The 27618-nt window shown below is 36.2% G+C and overlaps 2 protein-coding genes and 1 pseudogene across 2 annotated transcripts; all 3 read right to left on the bottom strand.

The window, feature by feature from the left end:
• Positions 1 to 577: 577 nt before the first annotated feature.
• LOC113766195 lies at positions 578 to 1159 on the bottom strand (annotated as a pseudogene).
• Positions 1160 to 4972: 3813 nt separating this feature from the next.
• LOC113766194 (probable S-adenosylmethionine-dependent methyltransferase At5g38780) lies at positions 4973 to 6272 on the bottom strand. The gene is made up of 3 exons (XM_027310408.1): positions 6186 to 6272; positions 5418 to 6089; positions 4973 to 5314 (listed from the first exon to the last, which is right to left on the bottom strand). The coding sequence occupies exons 1-3, from the start codon at positions 6270 to 6272 to the stop codon at positions 4973 to 4975; spliced, it is 1101 nt and encodes a 366-aa protein (XP_027166209.1).
• A 17116-nt stretch (positions 6273 to 23388) lies between these two features.
• LOC113766193 (tropinone reductase homolog At5g06060-like) lies at positions 23389 to 24192 on the bottom strand. Its single transcript, XM_027310407.1, has one exon. The coding sequence runs from the start codon at positions 24190 to 24192 to the stop codon at positions 23389 to 23391; it is 804 nt and encodes a 267-aa protein (XP_027166208.1).
• Positions 24193 to 27618: the final 3426 nt, after the last annotated feature.

Here is a 27618-nt window from a genome sequence, read left to right as displayed (position 1 = left end):
AAAACTTTTTTAAATCTAATTATTTTCCCTAACTACATGAGTGTTAAGTTACTCTATATACTTGACCCTATTCCATAGGTTAATCCAGTTGAATAGAATTAGGATATGAATTAGAGTTCTTGGTTGGATCCTAGTTAACTATTGGAATCAAGTGTGTTGGTAGTATCCTTGTTTCAATTGCTTGGCAAGAAGTATTGATGGTGAAGGATGGGAAGTCAGAAAGTATAGAGATACTTGACAATGAATCTAGACAGGTGATTTAAGGGTTAAAGAAAAAGTGAAATCCAATGTTGATTTTGGACGTGAATCGGTGAAAATTTTCTCACAACTCTATCGATTGATACTTCATCCCGGTGGTTTTTAGATTCCAGTTATATTCTTGGGAGAATTGTAAGTTTGGTCCCCAATCTATAGTGTATGCACGGAATTATCCCCAATCTATTTCGAAAATCAATTTTGGTCCCCAATCTATTCAATTTTGCGCTAAAGTGGACAATTGACAGAATCTCTTCAATTTCAATCGGAACTAAGTCATGTGAGATCATGTGCCAGCACCTAAAACCCCTTTCTCAATTTTTTAATTTCTAAAACACGTTTTTTCCAGTGGCTTGGCTTTTGGCATGGACACTCCTGTCCCTTCAGCCAGATCAATCTCTTCCTCGCCAATTCTTTTCCAATCAAAACTCTGAATTAGAGATCCCAAGGCCAAACCCACCACCCGTTGTGCTTGGCCAGAACCAGGGTAAGATCTCCTTCCCATCCCAAATGGAATCAGCTTTGATGGCTGAACCTACAAGCCTTCGAATCTCTCTGGCTTGAAGCTTGTTGGATCATCCCAAACGTTTTGGTCCCTGTGAATTGCCCATGCATTAACTAGCAAAATTGTGCCTCGCGGAATATTGTATCCCCCAATTTTACAGTCATCAGACGACTCATGTGGCACAAGCATTGGTGCTGCTGAGTACAACCGAAGTGTTTTTGAAATAATGTTATGAAGATAAGGAAAATTGGATAGATCATGTTCGTCAGCCAATCGATCAATCCCTACTTGAGCATCCAATTTAGCTTGAGCTTTCTCTAGCACCTGGGGATGGTTGAGCAAAAGAAACAAGGCCCATTCTATAGTCATCGATGAAGTGTCTGTTCTAGTCGTAAGCATGACTTACCAATAATATACTAGTGGTTCAATTGAATGCTCATTCCAGTTCAACGGTGAAGAATGGCTAATAGGGAAAGAATATACTTACTAGTATAATCCCTTTGATGATTTGGTCCGTATAATCCCTTTGATTTCTAATTATTATCATCCGCTCTTCCCTCTCAGCTGCTTGCTTATGAAGTAGTACTGCTGTTGCTCCTGTTGTTTGTGCAAGAGAGTTGAACTGGATCCGTCACCGGTGTTGATTGCAGATTATCTCCATTACTAATGGAGGCAAGAACGAGACTTGGACTTGGAGGCCAAGCTGAGCTTCTTACTCGTGCTGTGGGTTCTGGGGATTTGAAGGCGGCGGCCAACAAGAGGAGTAATTTGGATTGTGAGATTACCCCTTTCATGTCTTTGTTTAATAAGACAAAAGGCAAGAGAAAGCTGAAAATATTAAAAACGTGTGTTAGAAATTAAAAAATTGAAAAAGGGGTTTTAGGTGCCGGCACGTGATCTCACGTGAATTAGTTCCGATTGAAATTGAAGAGATTCCGTCAATTGTCCACTTTAGCGCAAAATTGAATAGATTGGAGACCAAAATTGATTTTCGAAATAGATTGAGGATAATTTCGCGCATACACTATAGATTGGGGACCAAAATTACAATTCTCCCTATATTCTTTAGGCAGTGTGGCATATGTTCTAAAAAAATAAAGGAATCTAATTTTCAAATGCTAGAAGACTCTAACAGTTACGAGTTTTCGTTGCAGGTGGAGTCTTAGAAACCACACATGGCGAGACAGTCCTGAAAATAGGAAAAGGTATGGTAATTTTATCGCTTGGTTATCTCAATGATTAGAAATAGAATTCACAGAAGGGGATCCCAAATAACAAGTGGTGATGAGAAAAAATCCTGTAAAGGGAAATGGTGAGTTGAGGCACTTTCTCATGAGTCAACTGAAAGTTAAACTCGGGGTCACTACATATATTCATTTGTCGATTGAATCAATTGGATGTCAGAGCTATATTGATTCGGATGTGTAGTTCGGTATCATATTATTTGTTAGTTGAATGCAAATAGTTGTTAAAAGAAATATTCGCCAAGGTGAAAATTTATTAGGAAATTAGTTTAATTTCTTTTAGATAAGTTTCTTAATTTGTGTGAAATTAACTAGTTTCCTAATTAGTTTTAATTACTTGAAGTAGTAACCAAGGAATTTTCTTTTTTTGTTTAGAATTTAGAAGTTATTTCCTATTATGTACAAGTATATGAATTAGTATTGGTTTTTTGTTGTTATTTGGTTTTAGCCAAATAATATTCTCTATAAATAAGTGGGTTAGCATACTGCAAAGTGGAACACAAGGGACATACAAGACGCACAAAGGAGCACAAAAGTACGACATGTAGCTTTATACATGAGGTGAAAGAGGGTTCTTGGGAGATGAGAAATGGTATACAGGAGTTAAGTGTGGGTTCAAGTTATATTTTTGTATAGTGTTTTTCCTCTCATAATAAAAAAAATGAGTTTCTCTCTGTAGACATGGGTTCAATGATGCCAAACCACATTAAATATTGTGTGTCGTTTGTCTTTCATACTTGTAACTTATTTGTCATTAAATTGTTTGTACTTGATGTATCAATAGTTATTTGTTCCGTATTTGGATCCCAACAGTAAGTGTTCAAAGCTTTTTGATTGCACTTTTCTCCCCACTCTTCCGAAATGTGACCATAATATTGACATTTCACATACAATCGTTAGATTGAATGCTTCTATTCAATTTTCAATTTAGCCAAAATCACAAAGTATTATAGTATAGGTTTTCAAACTAGAGAGAATTAAATTGAATAGTTGTTAAACCATATGGAGTTTTTTGGTATTTTATCCATTAATTACTGAAACCAGAGTATGATGCAAGGCTTACACAAGCGTTGATTTCTGCTGCTAAACTTAATCCTTTTGCATTTTCTTCAATTGTCAAAATCCTACAGAATAAAGGTTTCTGTTCCTAAACTTGTTTTTCCTTTACGTAATTGATGTTGCATTTAACACCTTTCATTGATTTCGATGGTATCTTGGATATTGTCAGCTTCTTTGCATATTGTCACTTTCTAATGCGGTTTCCGCCTTTCTGGCAATTGGACTAATCTCTTCAGCTTATTGGCATCAATTAGTGGAGAAGTTCCAAAATAGGCTAACCTCTTCTTTTTGTTGGTAAAAAACAAAAAAGCCCTCTGTGATAAGCTTAATACACAGAAAAACCCCTTATGATTTTAAAATATACAATACGACACCTCATGCTTTGAACTAAATTGTAAAGGTGACGGAATCCATTAAATTTAACGGAAATGACTTATTGGAACCTAAAAACAAGATTTTATACCTAATTTTTATCAAATATACATATTCTACCCCTTAACCCTCAATTCTCTCTATTTAGAGAATAAAATAAATGATTTTTTTGAGCTGTCTTTTGCTTAATTATATTAGGGCATTTTGGTCATTTCGTCTATTTTCGTTAAGTTTAACGGATTCCGTAACCTTTACAACTTAGTTCAAAACATGAAGGGTCGTGTTGTATATTTTGAAACTATGGGGGGCTTTTCTGTGTATTAGATTTATCACATGAGGCTTTTTTGTTTTTTACCTTTTTTTTTAACTTCCCAGTTACCACCCGTCGCCATAACCCTTCCGACCTCCAACTGTTAAACTCAGAATTCAAATCATAAACCTGATCGCAGGGAGAGGGCTATCTTAGTTATACTTGCATGGAAACAGATCTATCCGCAAACAGATATACATACACACACACACATATATATATATATATATATATATATATTATTTAACCCAAATTAATAATTAAAAAAGTGGTACCATATAGAAATATGATATATAAAAGCACCCACGAATGGTTCAATATGCATCCAGAAACTACAAATCTAACTTCTATAAAAAGCATTAGGGACATATCCGTCAAAAGATGGAAGCTTAACCAATAGTGCTTATTAAGAATTTAAAGAAATGACGCCAAGCTAAGTTTGCCAATCAGCAATTGTTACAGAAGTAACCTCTGTAAAAGAAAAAATAAGGCGAGTTAGAACAGATGCATTTTCTAGTCTGTTCTTTAAAGGCACAAAAAATAAAAGAAAAAATAAGCACACAAAATAGATTCAAACATTGTTATCAACTCTAGAATTACGTCAATTTTCGCCCAAAAATTTTAATCTTTTGCAGACAATTAAACACTGATCGCACCTCTTATTTTATGCTTGAAGGGTACATTATAGAAAAAATTCAAAAAAAATTAAAATTTTTAGTTCCTGAATACAACCATTTTATTGTTATTGTTATTATTATTATTTGTTATAGTGTACAACTTTACAATATTATAATCGAAATCCACAATGGTATTTTATGTACAAACGAATTACATATGACTAATAATCCTCATAAATGGTGGGAACAACACAACGCTTCCGGGGCTAAAAAAATGGCTAGTAGAATCCAAGAACCGTAGCCTCTTTGTTTTCCAGCAGTTTCTTGGTGCCTTCTTTAATAAATTTCTCACATTTAATTATAAATTTTATTAAAACTTTTCCCAAAAAAAAGGCTAATTTTATTGGGAGTTGAGACTAGTTCATACCTCTACCAATCAGTAACTTTTTTTATTCTTCCAACAATTTTCTTTTTATTTTACGTACATCGCATCACAACAAATACAACTTCTCAAATGATCTACAATCCAACAACACTCATTCCTTCTGTACATCTGCACAAGAACCAGCTCTGTGACTTGATTATATGGAATTTCTTCTTGAAGTAACTCTTATTTTCGCTTGAGAAAGACAGCGTAACTAGCCTCTTTAATGTACCTCTCATCAGACAGTATAGGATTCTCGATATATTTTTCTCTATGACGTTCGAGTAAGATATCAATTACTCCTTCACCAAAATGTTCATTGATGAGTTCCCCAAGGACAGCTCTCAAGTGAAGGATACAGGCATCAACGTCAAGCAGAACCCGTTTGTTTGCGATTGAAGAGACGAGCTTCTCTATTTTCTTAATCTCAAACAATCCATTCACCTCAATCATTGTTTTCAGCTCAGATGGTGATGGATAATAAAAAGGCAAGTTAAATGAATCCACCATTTCTTGAGTGATGATTCCCTGCAAGGATACTATGGTGTCAACTTTCAAGTATGTTACTACTAAATTAAAAGATGGAAAACTGATTTTGTGAAAGTTGATGCAACTGGACTGCTTCCTTTACCATTTTGGCCATGTCCAGGAAACAGGATCCCAGAACGTTAAAACTTTCGCCTAAACTGGACTCACATATCTGGACATCATCAGGGAATCCAACTGCTACAATCATCATTAGTCCTCCAGGAACAAGCTCTTGTGCTCTGGCTCTTAAGAACAAATCAAAATCTTTTCCAAACTGAGTTGAATATGCATCTTCAACTTCTCTAGCAGCTCCAGTATAATGAATTCTGCCCTTGTTCCAAGCAGGGGAGTTTTTATCCGTCACTTCTACTGGGATCTTGGAGAGCCAGTGAAGAGCGGTGGAGCAGTGTGCAAAGTGTAGTGTGGAACGAGGAAGTAGGCGCCCATAAAAAGAACCCGGTACACCTGTTGCAAAGTACCGTCCTGTAGCAGGAAGGTTTCTGAAGAGTGTGTTGAAATCATTATTGACATGATCGTTGAAGAAGACGTGAAACTCTGGCATCTCTGCTTCCATTCGTAGGGATTTGTATTTGTTTTCAACAGCTTCGATGATGTTGTGCACTGCGTGGAACGTGTTAGGACCAGCAGAACATCCAAAATCTGCAACTCGAAATGAATTACTGAAAGGATTCATAGAGTGCACATGGTTTTCAGGATGAAGATGTTGGTCAATCAGTTCATTCATCATTTTCTTAGCTGAATCCAGTGATTCTTTCTGCATCAAGTTAAAAACTTACACATTATGTTCCTCTCTTTTTGTGTCCAAGAGAATAAAGCAAGTAAATTTGACTGTCACGTGGCAGATTAGTACCTGATAATTGGAATTGCGAGCATAGCTGTATGGACCATCGCCACCTACCATGGGATATGCAGAATTGTCGAGTATCTCTTGAGCCATATTCATTCTCCTGTTGATCAGCCTGAAGCCTTTTGGTGGTGTTTAATTTCTGAGAAATGACAATCCCTTTATGAGGATTTAGTGAAAGAATTAAGAGCTTATAGTTTTCTTATATTGTTTGCAGGCATTAAACACGACGGACGGATGTCATTTGTTTTTGTGCATGTATAATTTTTTTTTTTTAAAATAAGCGTAATATATACTTTGCCACCTTACGGTTTAACAATTTTTCACATAATCTCCATGTGGTTTCAAAAGTTATACATAACCCCCTCATAGTTTGGATTAAAGTGACAAAGCGACAAAAATAATTCTCTATAATGAAATCTACTGAAATGTTGAGATTATCCTTGTTTATAAACTAAAATGACTAAAGTGACAAAAATATATAAATATAATATGTATGACATTTTAACTCTTTATGATTTTGTGTTTGACTACATAACTCCCTCATGATTTAGTCCTTTATCACATAATCTCTTTATAGTTTTTAAAATATATACATAACTCCCGTGGTTAATAAATAATTTCCAACTTTGCATAAGAGTACTTTAGACATATTAGTTGATTTCGTTATGAAATGTAAATTTCATCATTTTGATACTTTAGTTCAAAATTTTTGAAATTATGGAAAAATTATGTGAAAAACGGTAAACTGTGGGTGATAAAGTGGAATTTATCCAAAAATAAAGTTAGAACAGATGATGATTGAATTATTGAATCATCCCGGTGTCTGTTGGGCTTGGTCCAACTTCATTGGGTTGCCCAAACACAACTAAAGCCCATCATTTATTGTCTTGGTCAACGTTTTACTTGTCCATGGTTCCAGCCGGAAGATGCACCAATCAATTGAGTAGCGGCAGCCGCGGGTCGCGCTCTTGAAACTGGAAAGTATTAGCAGCCACTTTGTGAGGAACCAAGAGAGAGAAAAAGTGAGACTGGGGAGAAAATGCTAGAGAAAGAAGCAAATTCTTTGAACTGAAAGACCTTAATTGGATAATCAAATAAAGCATGATTGGAATGAAATTTTAGTCACGCGATCCGCTTATTATGTTTCACCCATCTATTAATTCTGATTTTGGATTTCCTCTTCAATTGGTAATATCTTTCCGAACCCATTTCTTAAAAATTTGTAATTTTTGGGAGATGTATTGTAGTAGATCCACCTGATTGATATGATTGATGTTGTTGTTATTTGAATGCTCTGAATAGACTCGTGTCTCCTATTATTATTATAGTGAGCATTTTTTACTAAACTAAATTTCATAGTTTTTTCCAATTTGGGTTTTTCACATTAAAAGTCTTGACATCTTGTGCCTTTTACTTTTCCATATTTTACTATTATTGTTGATATCATTCCTTAGTGATTTGATTTGTTTCTATTTTAATTGATATTTGGAAAAAGAGTAATTTATCTTGGATTAATTCTGATAGTGTGTACCTATACCAGTACCTCATTTCGAACATAGTGGTATTAAAGTAGCCAAGTTGGACTATATATTTGTACTAATTAAAATAAATGACTCGGATAGTGGTAGTATAATAAAATTGAATGCAATTAATTATTCGACATGAAAATCGAGAATAGAAGATTACTTGTATTGTTGAGATTTGTTTGAAACTGATCTAAGGGATAAAGTTAAGTCAAGCAAAATGAGTGATGAAAAGTGGGATGTTATGCATAGAAAACTATTGGCTGTATTAGAAAGCGGATTGGTTAGAGTTTATTCCAACTCTTTGCTAATGACACCAAAGCTAATATACTGTAGAACAAACTTGAAAGCATGTATAAAAGGAAAATCGGTTTAAACAAATTCTCTTGACTAAAGCAGATTACTCGGATGATATATAAAGATGGCATAGATATGATTGTGCATTTGAGTAATTTTCAGGATTTAATATACCTAGCAACTACATTGAAACTTGAACTTAGATGATGTGGTGCAGGTTATGTTGTTGTTCAATTCACCACCTAATAGGTGGAAACAATGCTGGTCTCTAATTCACTCTGAATAGTGTGTTGACCGTGGTCATAGCAAAAGAGTCTGTGATGAATGCAAAACTCAAGAGAATAGAACCCCCCACAATAGAAAAGAAAAGCAAGGAAGAGAAGTAAGAACAGAGGATCTCACAACAAGAATGACAAATCCAGAAACAGGTTTGAGTTATAGAGAAATGATGAGTATTAGCATTGCCAAAAAAAAAAATGAAGGAGCATTACATAAAATAGTGCTGTTAGAAGATTAATTGTGCATCTAAGTACTGAATATTTTCCATTTTTATTATGGCAAAATATATTGTCAAGTGTTGGATTCGACTCATATTTGGTGTTTGTATTGTTTCTAAGAATTTAGAGATAAAAGAAGCTAAGAAGTGCAATTTCTAGAAGATTTCTGTCAGTATGACGTGGGCACGCCTTTTTCTACTTTGAAGTCCGGATGTTGTAGGATTGAACGCGAACCCCCAGTTGGAAATCTTGCTGATCAATGAAAATGAACTATTCATTTACTTATAAGAAATGGAGTTGTTGGTTATTTAAAACAATATTTCTTATTTAGCAGTGTTATTAATTATTCAAATTATATTAGTTGAAGAAATCTTCTTCCTTTAGGTGCGAGAAACGCAAGTAATATTTAACCTTGCGATTGTGACTTTTGGGAACAGTCTTTGGACGTAGGAAACCGAAGTAGTAGGCATGTTCTCGTTTGCTTTTCCTGCCGAGTGGCTCTTCTTTTATCCTTGAATTTATTTTCATTAATAACCCTAATGGGGGTTTTAGCCGCAATTCTATCATGAAAAGTGGCTAATCCCTTTTTAGTTGAAGGATAATTAAGGATTTTAGTTCAATTATAATTGTGAGATCTAATTTGATTTTCTATATTTTACTAGTTCATGATTATTTATATATTCTCTATTTTTTATTTCGAGATAATTGTGTTCATTTTAGAGATGACTATTTTGCATGATTACATAACTAGCCAGTATTTAATTGTTCTAAATAATCTACTGCTATCTAAAATTTCAAATTTGTAATTGTTTGATAGTTTTAATACTTGTGGCGAGTGATTTTCATTCGATTGTGGATTAACTGTTTTTTGGGGGTTTTTTGAAATATTTTACTATACCATTGTATATGAAAAACTTTTATTGTACATGATTTTCGTGGTATTTAGGGAGGGGATTTTGGAATATATTTTGGGATATTTTCTAAAATTAAAAAATTTAAAGGGTACCTTTTAAAAATTAGTACTACCACCCACAATCACAACCACCACTCACCACTACAACACTGCCACCACCCTCTCCCTCTTCCGTTCTCCTCTCCCTTCCTCTTTCTCCTCTCCTCTCTTCCTTCTTCCTCTCCTTCCCTCTTCCTCCACCCCTCTTCCCCTTCCCTCTTCCTTCTCCCCTCTCCTTCCTTGCCACCTTGCTTTGGCCTAAACTAGGTCGCAGCCTTTTTGTTGCGATCTGGCCGCAACCAAATTACAGCCTCAGGTCGCAACCAAAGGCTTCGATCTGTTCAAGGCCATATCGGGGAGGGAGGGAGGGGCGGGTGGTGGCGGGGAAGAGGAGGGAAAGAGAAGAAAGGAGGGGGAAGAAGAGGGAGGAGAAAGACGAAATGAGAGGGAAAAGAAAAATAGGGAGGAGGAGGAGGGAAGAAAGAAGGGGGTCGTGGCAGTGGTGGTGGGTGGAGATGATAGATGAAAGATATTGTAGAATTTATTTTTTTTTAATTTTTGTATAATTGTGAGTTGTTTTTTAATAGATAAGGTGTTTTTTAAGTTATTTTTGTTTGTATATTACTGTAACATTATGTTTGAAAAAGAATTTTTTAAAAAATAGGCCAATCCAAATGGTCATACTTAGGGTTATCTTTTAATTAAAAAAGTAACTAACGGTCATACATTGATTACCGAATAAGAAAAGACAAGTTGTTAGAACATATCGACAACCATAACTAGTTTATTCATGAGTGTGTAAATTGATCTTTGCATCAATGATCAGTTGAATAAATCAAAATTGAAATTATTCCTTTAACTAGAAATTGTCCCTCATTAATATACTTTTATTAAATTTTGATTTGTTATTCTATTCATTAAGTTACTTTTAGTTTCAATCCCTTGAAAATCCCCCTTTTCTATTTATTGTTCTAATAAGAAATAGATTACCCAATCCCTGAGATTATGAATCTACTCATCACCACACTTGAATTTATATTTTGGAGTAGAAATTTTTATATTTATTGGTTTGACACCTAACAAGTGCAAAAATTTTGAAGTAGGAACTTGTTGGAAAAAAGGGCAAAGGTAAGACAAAGAAAAAGATGAAGAAGAGACTATAGCAATTGTGATAACCTATGATGATATGCTTGTGTTTTGTGATGATAGTCATGTCAATATCACTGGTCATGACAGTGATTGGATGGTTGACTCGAGTGCGTTCTACCATGATACTGCCTCTTCCCTTTAACAAGAAATTGTCCCTCATTAATTTACTTTTATTAAATGTTGCTTTGTTATTCTATTAATTGAGTTATTTTTAGTTAATCCCTTGAAAATCCCCCTTTTCTATGTATCGTTCTCATGAGAAATAAATCATCCTATCCCTGAGAAAATGAATATACTCACCACTACACTTGAATTTATATTTTGGAATAGAAATTTTTATATTTACTAGTTTGACACCTAACAAATGCAAAATTTTGAAATGGTAACTTGTTGAGAAAAAAGGCAAAGGGAAAGCAAAGGAAAAGATGAAGAAGAGACTATAGCAATTGTGACAACCTATGATGATATGGTTGTATTTTATGATGATGGTCATATCAATGTCACTTGTCATGACAATGATTGAATGATTGATTCGAGTGCATTCTACCATGATACTCCCTTTCCCATTCACAACCAATTTTTTCTCAACATACAATGAATGATTATTTTACTATGTTATGATAGAAAATAAAGTCTCACACAATGTAGTTAGCCAAAAAGACATATACTTAAACACAAATATTGAATACTAATTCTTACTTTGCAGACAAGAAATAAGTTTAGTGGAACTCCTTAAATGGGATGGAGGGAGAGATTGTTGGACTTGTCGATCTTCATTTGGTGGCCAAAACACAACAAAAATACATCACTTATTCCTTGGTCAAAGTTTGACTTCACCAAATGATTTCCAAGTGACTAATAGTCACTTGTGGGTTCAAGTCACAAGGTGCTTCAATCAATTTAGGCGCAGCAGCCACGGTTACATTCTTGAAACAAGAAAACATTAAGCCGCCACTTTATAAGGAACGAAGAGAGCCAAAAAAAGAGACCAGGTAGAAATGCTAGAGAGAGAAGGGGATTCTTTGAACTTTAAGGCCTTAGAATGAAATTTTAGTCATGTGATTCTCTTGTCAAATTCTACTCATCCACTTATTCTGATTTTGAATTTTGTTTTTAATTAGCAACACCTTTTCAAATTTACTTCTTAAAAAGTAGTGGATCTGTTTGAATAGAGTATTATTTGAAATATTATTTGGAATAATTATTGTATTACTTTTTATAATGTGATGTATGTGAGATAAGAAAGTGATTGAAAATATAAAAAAGTGAATTAAAAAATGTATTTATGATACAAACAAAATATTATTTGAAAAAATGGGATATCCAAACAAACCCAGTATTTTTTGGGAGATGTATTATAGTGTATCCACTTGATTGACAGGGTTGTTAGTATTGTTATTCGAATGTTCGGCATAGACCTGTGTATCTAATTATTGTTATAGTGACAATTTTTTATTGGATTAAGTCCCGTGAATATTGTGGCTTTTTTTTTTTGAGGGAAAATGTAATGAAACAAAGAATAGGAAGAAGAAGACGTGAAGTACAAATAGAGGAAAACGTGATCAGGAGCAAAGTGGGATGAAGAAGTCGTGAGATAAGCAGAACGGACATCAGCATTGCAAAGGCGTGAAGGCAAGGAAAGGAAAGGCGCGAGGGATGCGAGAGGCGTGGACTGGAAAACACGTTTTTTCTGGGTTCATGCCATTCTTGCTGTGTTTGCACCAGACATTCCAGAAGATTCCTCCTCACATGCATTACCGCTCCATTAGCAAGTGGGAAGAGTTAGTTAGATTAGCTTTCTATAAAAAGGGGAAATCATGTAATTGTCAGGACCGGATTTCACTTGAATTTTGTAACCAGAAAGGAGAATATCCTTGTTCCTTCCCCAAGTTATTCCTGCATTCTTTTTCCCCTTCTACCCCTTTCCCGCCATTTCCCATTTCTGTATCTTTTGAAGTTTCAAGCAATAGAAGTGGAATTGATTTACGAAATCAACTTAGCTTGTGTTCAGATCTTACTTTTAGATTAATTCCAATTATTTCCAGTTCATTCATCATTTTCCAGTTCTGTACCACAACAGTGGTATCAGAGCTCGATCACGAGCCATAGGGATGACAAAAAATCAGGATGAAGCATTGAGGAGAGACGTGGTGGAGCTAGGAAGTGTGGTCAGGACTTTTTCCAACAAAAATGATGGAATGGAACAGGCCATCAGGACAATGGAATTCAGACAGGATGCTACTGAAAAGCTGCTCAAAGGATTGGATCAGAAGTATGAGGGGATGATGAATATGATGGCTCAATTAATGGCCAAAGTCAGCGAACGAGGAAAGGAGATGGAAGGAAGTAGCAGCTCAAAGGGAGAGGATAGGCCAAACGAGTCCAGGATGGAATTGCAGAAGGAAACAGTCAGTAAAAGAGATAACAGAATTAGTGGAAGACTGCCTAAAATGGATTTGCCAATTTTCGAGGGGAATAATCCCAGAGAGTGGATCAGGAAGGCTGATAAATATTTTAAAATACATGAGATAGAGGAGAACATGAAAGCTGAGATAGCTGAACTCTATTTCAGGGACAGAGCTGATATCTGGTTCCATGGGGTCTTCCATGGGAGAGAGACCATTTCCTGGACAGAGTTGTCTACTGCTATGAGTATCAGATTTGGAGAGGGGAGTCCAGAGGAGGCCATTGAAGAATTCAACAAGTTGGTGCAGACTGGATCTGTGGCTGACTACCTTGAAAGATTTGAAATGCTGAAAGCACTGGTAATGCCATCCTTACCTCACTTGTCCGATTCATATTACAAAGCATGCTTCATGAGTGGTCTAAAAGAGGAGATAGTTAACATGGTTAAAATGTCCAAACCTGAAACCTTAGCTGTTGCTATTGAAATAGCAAAACTCCAAGAGAAAAACCTCAAAGCTATTCAGAAAATGCAGAAACCTGCCACTACCAACTTTAGCAACCATAGACCTCCCACTAAAATAACCCCAGCCCTCAGATGGAACCAAAACCACCCAAAACACCCCAACCAGAACCAAGACCAGAAAATATCCAACCAGAACCAATTCAAAAGAATATCACCTACAGAATTTAACCTGAGAAGGGAAAAGGGGCTATGTTATAAATGTGCTGAACCCTATACCATGGGCCATGTATGCAAACAATCACATGTGCATTTCCTGTTAGCTGAGGAGACTGAGATTAGGGAAGAGGCCAGAGAGCCAGAGGAGGAAGTTTACTGTGATTGCATTAGTGGGGAGCTGACAGATGAACACATAGAAGTATCTATTCATGCTTTGGTTGGGGGGACAAGTCACAGGACTATGAAATTAAAGGGACGGTTAAAGGGAGACTGGTCACTGCATTAGTAGATAGTGGAAGTACCCACTGTTTCTTGGATGAGCAACTGGTAAGGGATCTTAAACTGGGTACTCAGGGACCAAACCTGGTTGTCAATGTAGCTAATGGAGAAAAGGTGGATTCCAAGGGACTGGATAAGCCCTTGCAGTGGGAAATGCAGGGACACCAGTTCCAACATGCCTTCAACACATTAAGGTTGGGGGGCTGTGACATGATCCTTGGGGTAGACTGGCTGGCCAAACATAGTCCTATAGAGTTCAACTTCAGAGAACTCAACATGAAAATCTACCAGGGGAGTCAAGAAGTGGTGCTAAAAGGGGAGGGTGTCATCACCAAACTGAAAGGGCTCAATGGAGGAAGGTTGGCCAAATGGTTGAGGAAACAGCCATATGGAGTGGTGGCTCAGCTGGTGGCAGTAGAAGAAGAAGGAAGTGCAACACAGCTGCCTGCTGCGATCAGGCAGATACTGGAGCAATACAAGGATGTCTTTGAGGAACCCAAGGGAATGCCTCCAGTCAGGGGCCATGAACACCAGATTGACCTTAAGGAAGGAGCCAAGCCTTTTCAAGTAAGACCTTACAGGTGCCCCTACATCCAGAAAACAGAAATTGAGAGACTGGTAAGGGAGATGCTAGAACTAGGCATCATACAGCCTAGCAGTAGCCCCTTTGCCTCACCAGTACTACTAGTTAAGAAGAAAGATGGGACATGGAGGTTCTGTGTTGATTACAGACAACTAAATGAGCTTACAATAAAGAACAAGTTCCCTATGCCTCTGATTGAAGAACTGATAGACGAACTGCATGGAGCCAAGTTTTTTACCAAAATTGACCTGAGGGCAGGTTACTTTCAAATCAGAGTCAAAGAGGAGGACATTTCCAAAACAGCTTTCAGAACTCACCAAGGGCTCTATGAGTTCAAGGTTATGCCATTTGGCTTAACCAATGCCCCAGCAACTTTTCAAAGCTTGATGAACCAGGTCTTCCAAGATCAGATGAGGAAGCATGTGCTGGTGTTCTTTGATGACATCCTGGTCTACAGCTCAACACTAGAAGAGCATGTGAAACATGTAGAGGAGGTGATGAGTATCCTAAGACAACACCAGTTATTTGCTAAAATGAGCAAATGCTCGTTTGCTCAACTGCAGGTAGAGTACATGGGGCATATAATAACAGCAGAAGGAGTTCAGGCTGATCCCAGGAAGATAGAATGCATGGAGAAATGGCCCAACCCAACCAATATCAAACAGCTGAGGGGATTTCTGGGATTGACAGGATATTACAGAAGGTTTGTTAGAGGCTATGGTGCCATAGCAAGGCCACTGACTGATCTGTTGAAGAAGGACAACTTTCACTGGAATGAAGACTCAGAACAGGCTTTCCAAACACTTAAGAGGGCCATGTGTACCACCCCTGTTTTAGCAGTACCTGATTTCACTCAACCATTCATAATTGAGACAGATGCTTGCTACTCTGGCATAGGGGCTGTACTCATGCAAAACAAGAGACCAATTTCCTACCTCAGTCAAGCTCTGGGACAAAAGAACATGGGACTATCCATCTATGAGAAGGAATTGCTAGCATTGGTCACAGCAGTAACCAAATGGAGACACTACCTAGAAGGGCATCATTTCATCATTCATACTGACCATCAGAGCTTAAAGTACTTACTGGATCAGAGGATTACTACCCCTCTCCAACAGAAATGGCTCACTAAGCTGCTAGGATTGAGCTATGAAATCCACTACAAGAAGGGAAGGGATAACCTGGCTGCAGATGCACTATCCAGACAGGACAGAGAAGAAGGGGGAGAATGCACTGCCATTTCCTGTGCAGTACCTGAGTGGATCAAAGAAGTAATGGAGAGCTATAGGGGTGACGAGTGGGCTCAGAAGACCATATCCCTGGTGCTTATGACTCCTACACAAGCTCCAGATTACTCCTATCAGGATGGTATCCTCAGATACAAGAAGAGACTTGCCATAGGAGGACAAGGTGACACCAGGAATAAACTCATCACTGCACTGCATGACTCCCAACTGGGAGGTCATTCAGGCATCCAAGCCAGCTACCTGAGAGCCAAGCAGCTATTCTACTGGCCAGGGATGTACAGGGAAATCAAGAAGGCAGTTCTAGAATGTGACACCTGCAGAAAGTGCAAGGATGAACATGTAGCTTACCCAGGATTACTACAGCCACTCCCTATCCCTCAATACTCCTGGAGCCATGTTACCATGGATTTTATTGAAGGGCTACCACAGTCTGAAGGAAAAGATACCATAATGGTTGTAGTAGACAGATTCACCAAATACTCTCACTTCATCAGCTTGGCACATCCTTTTGATGCTCCTAAGGTGGCCAGACTTTTTATTGACCAGGTCAGTAAACTTCATGGAATTCCTCAAAGCATGCTCTCAGACAGGGATAAGATATTTGTAAGCCAATTTTAGGGGGAATTGTTCAGTATGATGGGGGCCAAACTAAATTACAGCACAGCTTACCACCCTCAGACTGATGGCCAGACTGAGAGGGTAAACCAGGTGCTTGAAATGTACCTCAGGTGCCTAACTCATGTGGAGCCTAAGAGATGGAATCAGTGGTTGTCCTTGGCAGAATTGTGGTACAACACCTCGCACCACACAGCCATTCAAATGACTCCGTTTGAAGCATTATATGGATTCTCACCTCCACAACTGGCTCTAGGACCCTACCTACAGTCCAGGGTAGATGCAGTAGGAGAATACCTCAGGGAAAGGCAGCAGTTGGATATCATGTTGAAACAGAACCTGAAACAAGCTCAGGAAAGGATGAAGAAGTATGCTAATGAAAGAAGGAGTGAGAGGGAGTTCAGTGTGGGAGATTGGGTATACCTACGACTACAACCTTATAGACAGAGTTCAGTGGCTCTGAGGGGAAACACTAAGCTGTCAGCAAGGTATTTTGGCCCATATCAGGTAGAGAAAAGGGTTGGAGGGGTAGCATACAGGTTGAGTTTGCCAAAATCCTCAAGAGTTCACCCTGTCTTTCATGTATCGTTGCTCAAGAGGAAGGTGGGAAACAGAGTCACTCCTATCCTCCATTTGCCAGAGATAAACGAGAAGGGGCACTGGAGAGTGGAACCAGAGGCAATTTTGAGCAGAAGAATGGTAAAAAAGAAGAATGCTGCAGTAACTCAGTGGTTGGTCCACTGGTGGGGAACAGACCCTGCAGAAGCCACCTGGGAGGATGCTGAGGAGATCAAAGCGCAGTTTCCTACGTTTCAATCTTGAGGACAAGATTTGCAGTTAAGGGGGAGGTATTGTAATGAAACAAAGAATAGGGAGAAGAAGGCGTGAAGTACAAATAGAGGAAAACGTGATCAGGAGCAAAGTAGGATGAAGAAGTCGTGAGATAAGCAGAACGGACATCAGCATTGCATCAGGAGGACAAAGGCGTGAAGGCAAGGAAAGGAAAGGCGCGAGGGATGCGAGAGGCGTGGACTGGAAAACACGTTTTTTCTGGGTTCATGCCATTCTTGCTGTGTTTGCACCAGACATTCCAGAAGATTCCTCCTCACATGCATTACCGCTCCATTAGCAAGTGGGAAGAGTTAGTTAGATTAGCTTTCTATAAAAAGGGGAAATCATGTAATTGTCAGGATCGGATTTCATTTGAATTTTGTAACCAGAAAGGAGAATATCCTTGTTCCTTCCCCAAGTTATTCCTGCATTCTTTTTCCCCTTCTACCCCTTTCCCGCCATTTCCCATTTCTGTATCTTTTGAAGTTCCAAGCAATAGAAGTGGAATTGATTTACGAAATCAACTTAGCTTGTGTTCAGATCTTACTTTTAGATTAATTCCAATTATTTCCAGTTCATTCATCATTTTCCAGTTCTGTACCACAACAGAAAACTGCTGTCTTGGGAAATTATTTGCAAGAATGTTATGGCTGATGTAAGGCAATTTATGCTTCCAAGTTCAACGAGCAAGATGATCAAGTAACATGGTCTCAATTTGTCTCGGCCAAGATGCTTTTGAGCAAACCTGATCGTGTTACTCCTGTTAGATGGCAGCCTTCACCTTTTACATGGCTGCTGCAAGGGCAATCCAAGAGTCAGTGGAGGAGATGGCATTCTTCGTGATGGTCATGGTCTCTTCATTTTTGCATACTCGTATTTTTTTTGGTAATCTTACAAGCTTGGGTCCTGAGGTTAAAGCATTATTGTTTGGCGTCAAGATGTGTTTGTCTAAAGATTCTAGGGCTTTTCATATACAGTCAGATTCTATGATTGTTATTAATCTACTTCAATATATGATTCTTTTGCATCTTTGCCAAGGCTGGTTAGAAGAGATATAAAAATGGATCGCTCAGGTGTTCCATACATTCGTAGAAGGTAGTTTAGATTTTTGTAAGGGAGTAGTATTACTTATTTTCTTTGGAAATTCTTATGCATCTTTTGGAGGTTAGGTTCATGTCTCTCTCCTCTTTTTTTTTGTTCTTTTCAAGATTTTAATAGAAATTAGGGGTAACGCCCCTCCCATGTGAATAAGGATTGCCACTTAAAAAAAATTAAAAATCCAGGTCGGTTCCTTTTTTTACTTTTCTATATTTTATTATTACTGTTGATATCATTATTTGATGATTTGGTTTATTCTTGTTTTAATGAGCATTTAGAAAAGGGTAAATTTATCCTGAATTAACTCTAATGTTTTGTGTCTGCATCGATATTCCTTTCCCAATAGTGTCAAACCTAATTTGTCCAGAGTAATTTGCTTTCCTTGTATGGGCATAGCACAAGAACAACTCCGGTTTAGGATCTAATATCATTGCATATTAAAAAGTTGTGCCGTCATCAAGTTTATAGTGATCATAGACAGAAAAGGCATTGGAGTTGTATTATCTATGCTGGTATCTTAAAAACACGTAGTTAGTGGCATCTCCTTAATAAAAATATTGGCAAAACGATGAAAACTAGCATCTGGCAAATAATCATCTAGATTGAAGAGGCCAATGCAGGAATCAAACGTTTGTCTCTTTTTGCATGCACCTGGTTTAAATGTATCGAAGTTTTAAGAGCTTGTATATTATGAGTTCTACCTTTATTGTTATTGATTGTCTACTGATATATGAGTGTGGAAATTTCCTTTTCTGCTTCAAACCATTGTTACCGGTCTCACCAAACAAAGCGTGAAACTTAAAGCTTACTCCGGCTGCGCGCCAACGGTGACCATCACATCCAATACGCCCTTCAAAATGTCCAGACAAGGAGCATCGAGACCCGTGAAATTGTTCGTGCTAAAAAGTCAATCTTCCATCCATATTCAGCACATTCTCAACCTCCTCCAAGCCACTGGCCATTTGGTCCAGTGGTCATCACCATTAAAGGTGATGCTGGAGGTCAGGGGTTCAATTCCTGCCTCCCACAAATTTGCCACAATTTGTGGCGGTCTTAATTGACCTTCATCGATGGAGTCTGTACTCACATCGAACCCCCTCCCCTTCCCCTTAGACTAGGCTAGATTAGGTTATACGACATCTATCACAAAAAAAAAAAAAAAAAAAACCTCCTCCAATCTTTATCATTTAATACGTCGGCTATTTGGTCCTATTCCCTACTCCTATTTGACCACAAAAATTAGGCCCCTCTTCAAATGCATGAACTTGATCCAGTAATGTCTCTTCTATCATTCAAGCCACTTATTGTTTACTCCATCTCCCCTATTTCTTTTGTCTGATTTCTTTCTCATTTTTTCTTTCCATTTTGTAATTACAGGCAAAATCAAGCTTCCTTTTCATCAAGGGTTGTCTTTCTTTAAATATTTTTTCCTTCCTATATTTTTTGCACCATGTCGAAAGTGTAAAAGAAAACAAGCGAGCAAACTTCTCTGCCCGACCAATCTACCCATCGTCCAGAACCAATTTCTTTCTCTAATTATTCTTTAGACGTTTTCATCATAGGTCCTCATATTGCTATTAGATCCTAGATGAAAATGCTAACTTCTTCCCCTTACACAACTTTAATCAAGAAAAACTTCTTCTAGATTCTTGAATCGTTTCTAAAAAAATGGTGGTTTTGTAATTAGAAGTTAGCCGTGGAGCATTGGCATTGAAAATCATTCTGATTTTGTTTCATAGGTGTTAAAATTTGAAAAAAGCCAGGGCAAACTTGAAAATGCTTAGGATCTTAATTTGACACCTATAAATTTGCACTCAAACCATTTTACTCTTTTACAACCTCATGTGTGCTCTTTTAAGCTTTTGAAGCAGAAGTTCTAACTATAATAATCAGTACTTTTCTTATATAATTAGTGAGTATTTTATTTGAATAGTAGTAATGGTTCTCATGGCTATAATTTCAAGTAAATATTTATAAGAGTTCATTTTTTAGAAATAAAGTAACAAAAAGTTTCTTCATAAGCCTAGATGTTTTCTTTGAAAATCTTGTGATTTAATTTTTTTTATTAGAGGAAAATGTGTTTTAAGGGTAATATGCATCTTTATTAGTATGCAAAAAGAAAATGTTTTCTTTTAAGGGTAGTATGCAAAAATATCTTTTCAAACTATAAATGTTTGAGAAAATAATTACTTTATTTACAAGGTAGTGGAATCCAATTTTGTTGGTCAAAATATTTATATTTAATGTACACATAATTTTCTTTAGTAGAAAAGAATTAATAATGTTTTAAATATTATATCTAGTGTTTTAGAACAATTAGGAAATGATGTTTCTAGAAGAAAAGAAATTTGGAGGGCCAAGTCATTGTCTCTTGCACAGACTTATATATATAAAGAATTTTAGATGAAAAAGAAAAGGAAATTCAAACAAGGGAAGAAAAAGAAAATCTAAGAGTGAAAAAAAAAGGAACAAGGGATTCAAGGGATGCTAAGGTCGGTTTGTACGTAAGTGGTGTTGAGAAAGGAAAAGGAAGCCACTTTCTCAAAGGATTTGGAAGTTGAGCCTTGCCATTGATATCTATAAACGTCTCCAAATCTTGAAGCTTTAAACCATTTGTTTTCTTTTAAATAAAGCTTCAAGGAGTTTCGGTCAAGGCCAGTGGGGAGAAATTAGGACAAGATGATCAAGAAAGTGAAAGGGAGGAGAAATCCTAGTTGAGATATTTTCTAATCTTCTTAGTAATTCAAGAATTTTGAGCTTGTAGTGCCAAGATCTTATCCAAGAATCTTTTATTGAATCACTTCAAGATCAAGAAACCATGAAACAAGTAAAATTTTGTATGAAAGAAAATCAAGAAACCAGAATTTGGGTTTCTATTTCTTAAGACTTTTTCTGAAATTATTTTTTAACTTTTAAGGTTCTTTGTTTGATCTGACATTCTTCAGGATTATAGCTCTACGTGCCTATTATGTGTGTATAAATTTCATGTGAAACTTTGATGTCTAACCCGAGTTTAAAATTTTGTTTTGAATCTAGTCCTCTTTGATAGAATATTATGTTAAATAAATTTTTATCAAGAAACAAATTTGGATTATTTGTTTTCTGAGAAAATTTTACTACAATTTTATAAAGTTTCTTAGAAGGTAGATTATGAAGATTTTCTAATTTTAGAAATTTTATAAACCTGGTTTGTTATTAGAGAAAATTAGGTTGTTAATCTGTCAAAATCCTTGACAGATTTAGGTAGTTAAAAGTTTTATTGAAAGGTCACGATTTTTGAAGTAATTTTCTAGAATTAAAGTCATAATTTGAAGCTACCATAATACTCTGAATCTAGAGAATTTGGGAATTTTTTGATTTGTTTAACGTTTGTTTCTTTAAAAGTTTACATGTTTTGCAAAACTGAAAATTTGCCTATCAAGCCTGGTTTAACACTAATCTTTGAAAAATGATAACTCTTGGTAGAGACCTTTGTTTTGTGTGAAATTTGGCTTGTTTGAAACCAAAAATAATTTGAAACTAGAAATAGTTTACGTGGTTAAAATTTAGAAGTCCTTTTGACAGATTACTGCATAAGGTTTAGGTCAGATTTAGAAAATAAAGCTCTCTAAACTTTGAATTATGATCTTCTTGAAAGTAGTAGTATTTTGAGTTTAGTTGACAATATCTTTAGTTCTCTGATACAAGTTCTAGATTGTGAGATATGAAATTTTTCTAAAATAAGGTCATTTTGAAAATCTGTTTTGAACTCGTTAATGTTATAAGAGACCAAGGACAAGGTCATTAGAGCTCAAGGGAACCTAGAATAGTTTAATAGAATTTAAAATGATCTCTTATTCATTGATAGTGTAATTGTTTAGGTTAAGATTTGAAAGTTGAAAGAAAAAAAATCAAGGAAAGAATATTATTGTGAAGTTGAGGTAAGTAATCCTAACTACCTCTATATTTTTCAAAAACAAAGATTATGCATGGATATATAATTTTTCTGAATGCTACTTTTGTATACAAATCTGGATCATATATGGCTATATTTGATGAATGTTCTGAAAGTATGAGATGTACTATAGTACTTTTTTAGTTAGTGCTTTAGTCTGATTGCAACTCCGCTTGATCAAGTGCGATAAAACCTCTTTCACCAAAAACATTAACAGCAAATATTGAACATGAATTCTGGAAACACAACGTAGTTGAACTCTCATGTTGCTCCGTATGAGATAAATCTTTCCCTGCTAGGCAAGAGGATAGCATAGGAACGGCTTTAGTGCGACTCAATACTATACCTTCTTGCTTTAGTCCGACTGCTGCTAGAGCGCTCGACTAATATAAATAGTAGAAGAAAAGGTAAAGGCTCTTCTCCTGTTTTACAAATCCACAACCCTTTTTACTGAGCGAGAAAATGCTCCTAGTAGAGAAGCCTATGGTTTTATTGTTGTGGCTCAAATAGGGATACAACTCACTTATGCTCCAACACTTGTTGATGGCCAATTTTAATGAAATCCTTTGAGTTCATAGTTTCCATCGCTCGTGTCACTTTTTTCTTCAATCGTTACCTATGGTAAGTAGGAAACTTTAAGCGACAGCAAAGGACACCCTTTAGGTAAACCCTGGTCTCATTATGGCTGGGCCAAAACCTCTGTTTCTTATGTGGATTCAGGTGTAAATGATGGTTCATATGATGCCCTCACAGTGAAGCTAAGAAAGTTAATGCATTAATACTAAGGCTTTTGCTTGTTTACATGCCAAGCTAAGAAAGTACATGATCTTGCTACAACTATAAATTTGAAAAAAAAAAAAAAAAGGAAATCCAGTATAAAGATACACGAAGTTTATTTCTCTAGTCTTTCGAAAAAAAAAATGTGCAACAAAGTAATGATAAATAGTACACCAAATGACTCTATGAAAAATAGTACACTGTATAAAGCAATTGCTTATACCTTGTATAAACAAAATAGCACTTGCAGATTTAGCAAAAATAGCACACATCAAGAAACAGTTCCCCCAACTCGTTGCTGGATTGTTGCATCACTAACAAGATAGAATGAGTTAATGATCAGTCCCACTGAAGTTTATTGACGGTAATTCCTCCATCGACAGCTATAATCTGTCCAGTTATGTAGGAAGCAGCTGGGAGACAAAGGAAAGCTACCAGGGCTGAAACTTCTTCTGGTTTCCCAATTCGATTCAGTAAAGTTCTTGATTCCACTCTCTTCATATTTTCTTCATAAATGAGAGTATTATCTTTTCCTACTGAGGTTCTAATAGTTCCAGGCGCAACACAATTGACACGAATGTTATCTTCAGCCCATTCACAAGCCAAACTCTTGGTAAGAAAATTCATTGCACCTTTAGATGGTGTCACGATAGAGAAACCTCGCGCATTGACAAAACCTGCAACAGAAGAAATGAACACGACGTTTCCCATCCCAGATGCTTTCAGGAGAGGACAAGCAAGTTGGGAAAAATGGTAACAAGATTCAAAATTTGTAGACATCACAAAATCATAATCTTCAGTGGTAAGTTCTTCGATGGGCTTAATTATGCCGCCGCTCCCAACATTATTGACAAGGATATTGAGCTTTCCATTGAAGATGGAAGAGACCTTTTCCACGAGCTGAATTCTTTGCGCTCTTGAAGATGCATCACAGACTGAACCTGTGACTTTGAATCCCTTGGATGACCACTCTTGCAAGCGTTCATTGAGTTCGGCTTCGTTTCTTGATAAAGTGTGAACTGTGGCACCAAACTGTGCTAGCTCCTCCACAATTGCACGGCCGATTCCTCGAGTTCCACCAGTGACTAGAGCTGTTGTTCCTGAAAGAGACCATCTTGAACTGTTTTCTGCAAACCCTGACATGGATATTCTTTTAGTGCTTTTATGTTATCCTCAAGGTTGGAATGGATTGCCTGAATAAACTCTTTTAGATGGCACCCTTAATATAGCACAACACTGCCTAAGTAATGAGATTTTCTTTAAATACTTTGTTTTCTTGGAGGTATTTTGGAGATGTAAAGTGTAAAGTAAAAACAGTTAAAAAAAAGTTTGCATAATAAAACCTAATTCATGTCATTTTCAAAGAAAAAATGGATTTGAACTGTAGTATAGATGGACCTCAATTGAATGGCAAAATATCGAAAGAGAAATTACATTATAGTAGTGTATGTAGCAGTTCAATTGCCTGTAGGAATGGCAATGGGGTGGGTATTCCCCAACTAGGGAGGAATGGCAAGGGTTGGGGTGGGATGGGGGAATTTTTCTCTCCAGCATTAAAAATGGGGCGAGGGCTCCCTTGCCCTCCCCGGCTTATATTTTAATATATGTATATATGTATGTATATGTATATGTATATATCTGTATGTGTGTTGTATATTTTTATATGTATAATATGAAATAAATGTTATATTATTATTATTGTTATTATATAATATATTATATGAAATAAGTAACATATTATGTTGTTATGATAAAATGATGTAATTTTTTGCTAAATTTTCAAAACAATGATTAATAAAATTATTACTAGACCTATATAAATTGAAAAAATTAAATCAAATAAAAATAATAATAATGATAAGCAGGGTGGGGCGAATGCACCCGCTAGGGCAGTGGGATGGGGTGGGCAGGGTTCGGGCTTGGGAGAGCAGACGATGGGGCAAGGATGAGGGAAACTTTTGTGGAACGCTTCTCCCGTTCCAAAACTATCTCATTACCATCCCTAATTGCTTGTAATACTCTATGCTTATGAGTGTATTCTTCTTAGAAACTGGATCCCTGATCTGACTTCCAGCTACAGGCGCTGAAGGGCAAAAGGAAATCAATTTGAATAAAGGCAAATATGAAGTGCATAGAGAGTTTGATCTAATCTTAGGATGAACTTTCGCGGCATGCTTAACACATCCAATTCAGACGAAGTTTTGTTAGGAGTCTTAAGATTTTCATAATCATGTGAATTCTCATACTTTTTTGAGTGTCATGTTTCATTAAATACATATATGTATTAATTAAAATATCAAATTCTATCTTCTTCATAGAGTTATCCTCACTGTACAATGTGAATTTTTGCTTGGTTGGCTAAGTCTTGGCCATTAAAAGCCGTTAAAATCTCTAAAAACCATCCCTACCCTTAACCTTGCATGGTCCTCTTTGGACTCTCGTCCTGTTTTTTCTGGTATTTATTCCTTACTGAAAAGAAGAATGTGCTATTTGATTTGGTTTCTTGTTGCTTTATTCGTTTGCACAATTATTGGAAGTAAGTGTTGTTTATGAGAATAATTTGGTTGTAATACATGATTCGTTCAGAATGTGGTCGTCCCTTATGCGATAGTGGGTTTTTCTTCTCTGTTTTTGAAAGTAGAACGTAGGCATTCATATTATAACATCAAAACGTACAGAGTGGTTTTATAAATAGACTATGTGATAGTGGTTTTATGAATAGACTGTGCAATCCCACCTATTTATTATTTATAACTAGAAATTGAAATGATTTTGATTTCATTATCTTGATTTAGTCAAGCTTACTCTTGAAAAAAAAAATAGTCAACTCTTGGTTCCATCAGACATAAGACACTTTATTGAATTGATATTATAAGTACTGTTAGTTCACCAAATGCACCTTGATTTTGTAACTTTTTTTTTCCCATGAGATGGGCCAACATTAAATCACGAAATGGTGGCTTTTCTGAAGACATACCAAGAAAGAGTTGTGTAGGAAAGGTGGTGGACTATTTGAATGTCACAGATACAACTTTTGTTTCAGTGGATGAGTTGAATGAAATTGTGGGGAGCACTAAGAATCCACAGCCTTGTAGTTTATGCTATGGACTAAATTCACTAAAAAAAAAAAAAAAGTGTTTCTAAAGAACTTCTCAAATGTTGGCATCTATTGAACGTATTTCCAAAAGGTGGACAACGGAGCTGATTCCCAAATAGTGCTGATTGTTTTTAAACGAATCACAATAATTGATGAATAAAATTTTGTGATGAATACATTGTTTTGTCTAAAGTACGCATTCACAAAGTGGGTTCTCATAATAATTGAAAAAACACCGTGCAATCGAATAACTCTTGATGTAATAGCTAAAATTGAAACTCAAGAAATTAGAGGTCTTGAATTCTATTTTCTTGTCGTCACTTCATTTTTCCAAGTCTCATCTTTCTCCTAAGATCCCTGCTAGAAAAAAGAATTTAAAAAGGATAGTGCAAAAAGTGCTTAAATAGTTAAACATGGTTTTCATAAAACTCATTCAATGAATATATTTTCTCAAAGATATGCTAATTTTGTTAATGAGTTTTTTTTTTTAAGAAACTAGCTCATTTAGTGATTGCTTTTCTTTCTTTAGAAAATCATTCTGCAATTACCTTATTTGAGCAACTCAGAGAACGAGCACTTCTTGAAAATTTATTAAGCGTCAGGCTCAAATTTTTAGTGAAAGAAATTGGTACTAGCATATTTCAGTTAACGAGTTTTCAAGAAAAGCATTAATTGGTTTTCTGGAAAACATGTTAACGAATGCATGTTGAAGCCAATTCTCTCTCTCTCTCTCTCTCTCTCTCTCTCTCTCTCTCTCTCTCTTAACGCTTTTTCCACGATTGTAAGGATGTTGATTTGTGAATGGGTATAAAGACAAACACACACCTCAAATGCATTCTTCACCCTTTGGGAAAGAAATTCTGAAAAGATCACTCCTTGAGAAATGTTTTGATAAAACAGATAGTGAATTTAATAGATGTTTATTTGTGAAATTCCTCTCTTAATTTTGGTAAAATATTGTGTTAATTCATTGATTATTCTCATATTCTGTCTTTGGTAATGAATATAGGGGTTCGTGATTAAAAGAGGTTTAAAAGAGGGAATTTCCTGTGAAATCAAGAATTTTCAGGAATTAAACAACAATTTTATCTCTTGAAGAATTGTAGGGGCCGCAATTAATTCTGGTGTTTATTGAAACATTGATGTTTTGGGAGTTTTGACATGTGCTTTATTTTTTTGATTGGACTCAGTCAACAGCTATTTTACGTTATTACTAGTTGACAGTTATTTTACGTTATTTTACTTTTCTCTTGATCGATTTCCTCTATGACCAAAGGGCAAGGCATTGTTCTAGTTGAAGGACAATCAAGACTTTGGTTCTATAATAATTGTGACATCGAATTTATTTTTATTATTTTATATATTCATGAGGATTCATATATTTCTTGAAATTATTATCTCTAATTATTTTGGTTGATTAGATAGCTAGCCATTATTTAATTATCTAAGTACTACATTACCAGTTAAAACAT

This window comes from Coffea eugenioides, chromosome 3 (genome assembly GCF_003713205.1).
Source record: "Coffea eugenioides isolate CCC68of chromosome 3, Ceug_1.0, whole genome shotgun sequence".
Classification (NCBI taxonomy): domain Eukaryota; kingdom Viridiplantae; phylum Streptophyta; class Magnoliopsida; order Gentianales; family Rubiaceae; genus Coffea; species Coffea eugenioides.
This window is presented reverse-complemented; position numbering and strand designations above follow the sequence as displayed.

What these genes read in the sequence shown, in the direction of transcription:
- LOC113766194 (XM_027310408.1), bottom strand. Translation starts at nt 6,272, where the DNA reads ATGGCTCAAGAGATACTCGACAATTCTGCATATCCCATGGTAGGTGGC. An exon ending in CTCGCAATTCCAATTATCAG is followed by an intron (nt 6,090 to 6,185) that starts GTACTAATCTGC and finishes AACTTGATGCAG; the next exon opens with AAAGAATCACTGGATTCAGC. An exon ending in TCCTGGACATGGCCAAAATG is followed by an intron (nt 5,315 to 5,417) that starts GTAAAGGAAGCA and finishes GTATCCTTGCAG; the next exon opens with GGAATCATCACTCAAGAAAT.
- LOC113766193 (XM_027310407.1), bottom strand. Translation starts at nt 24,192, where the DNA reads ATGTCAGGGTTTGCAGAAAACAGTTCAAGATGGTCTCTTTCAGGAACA.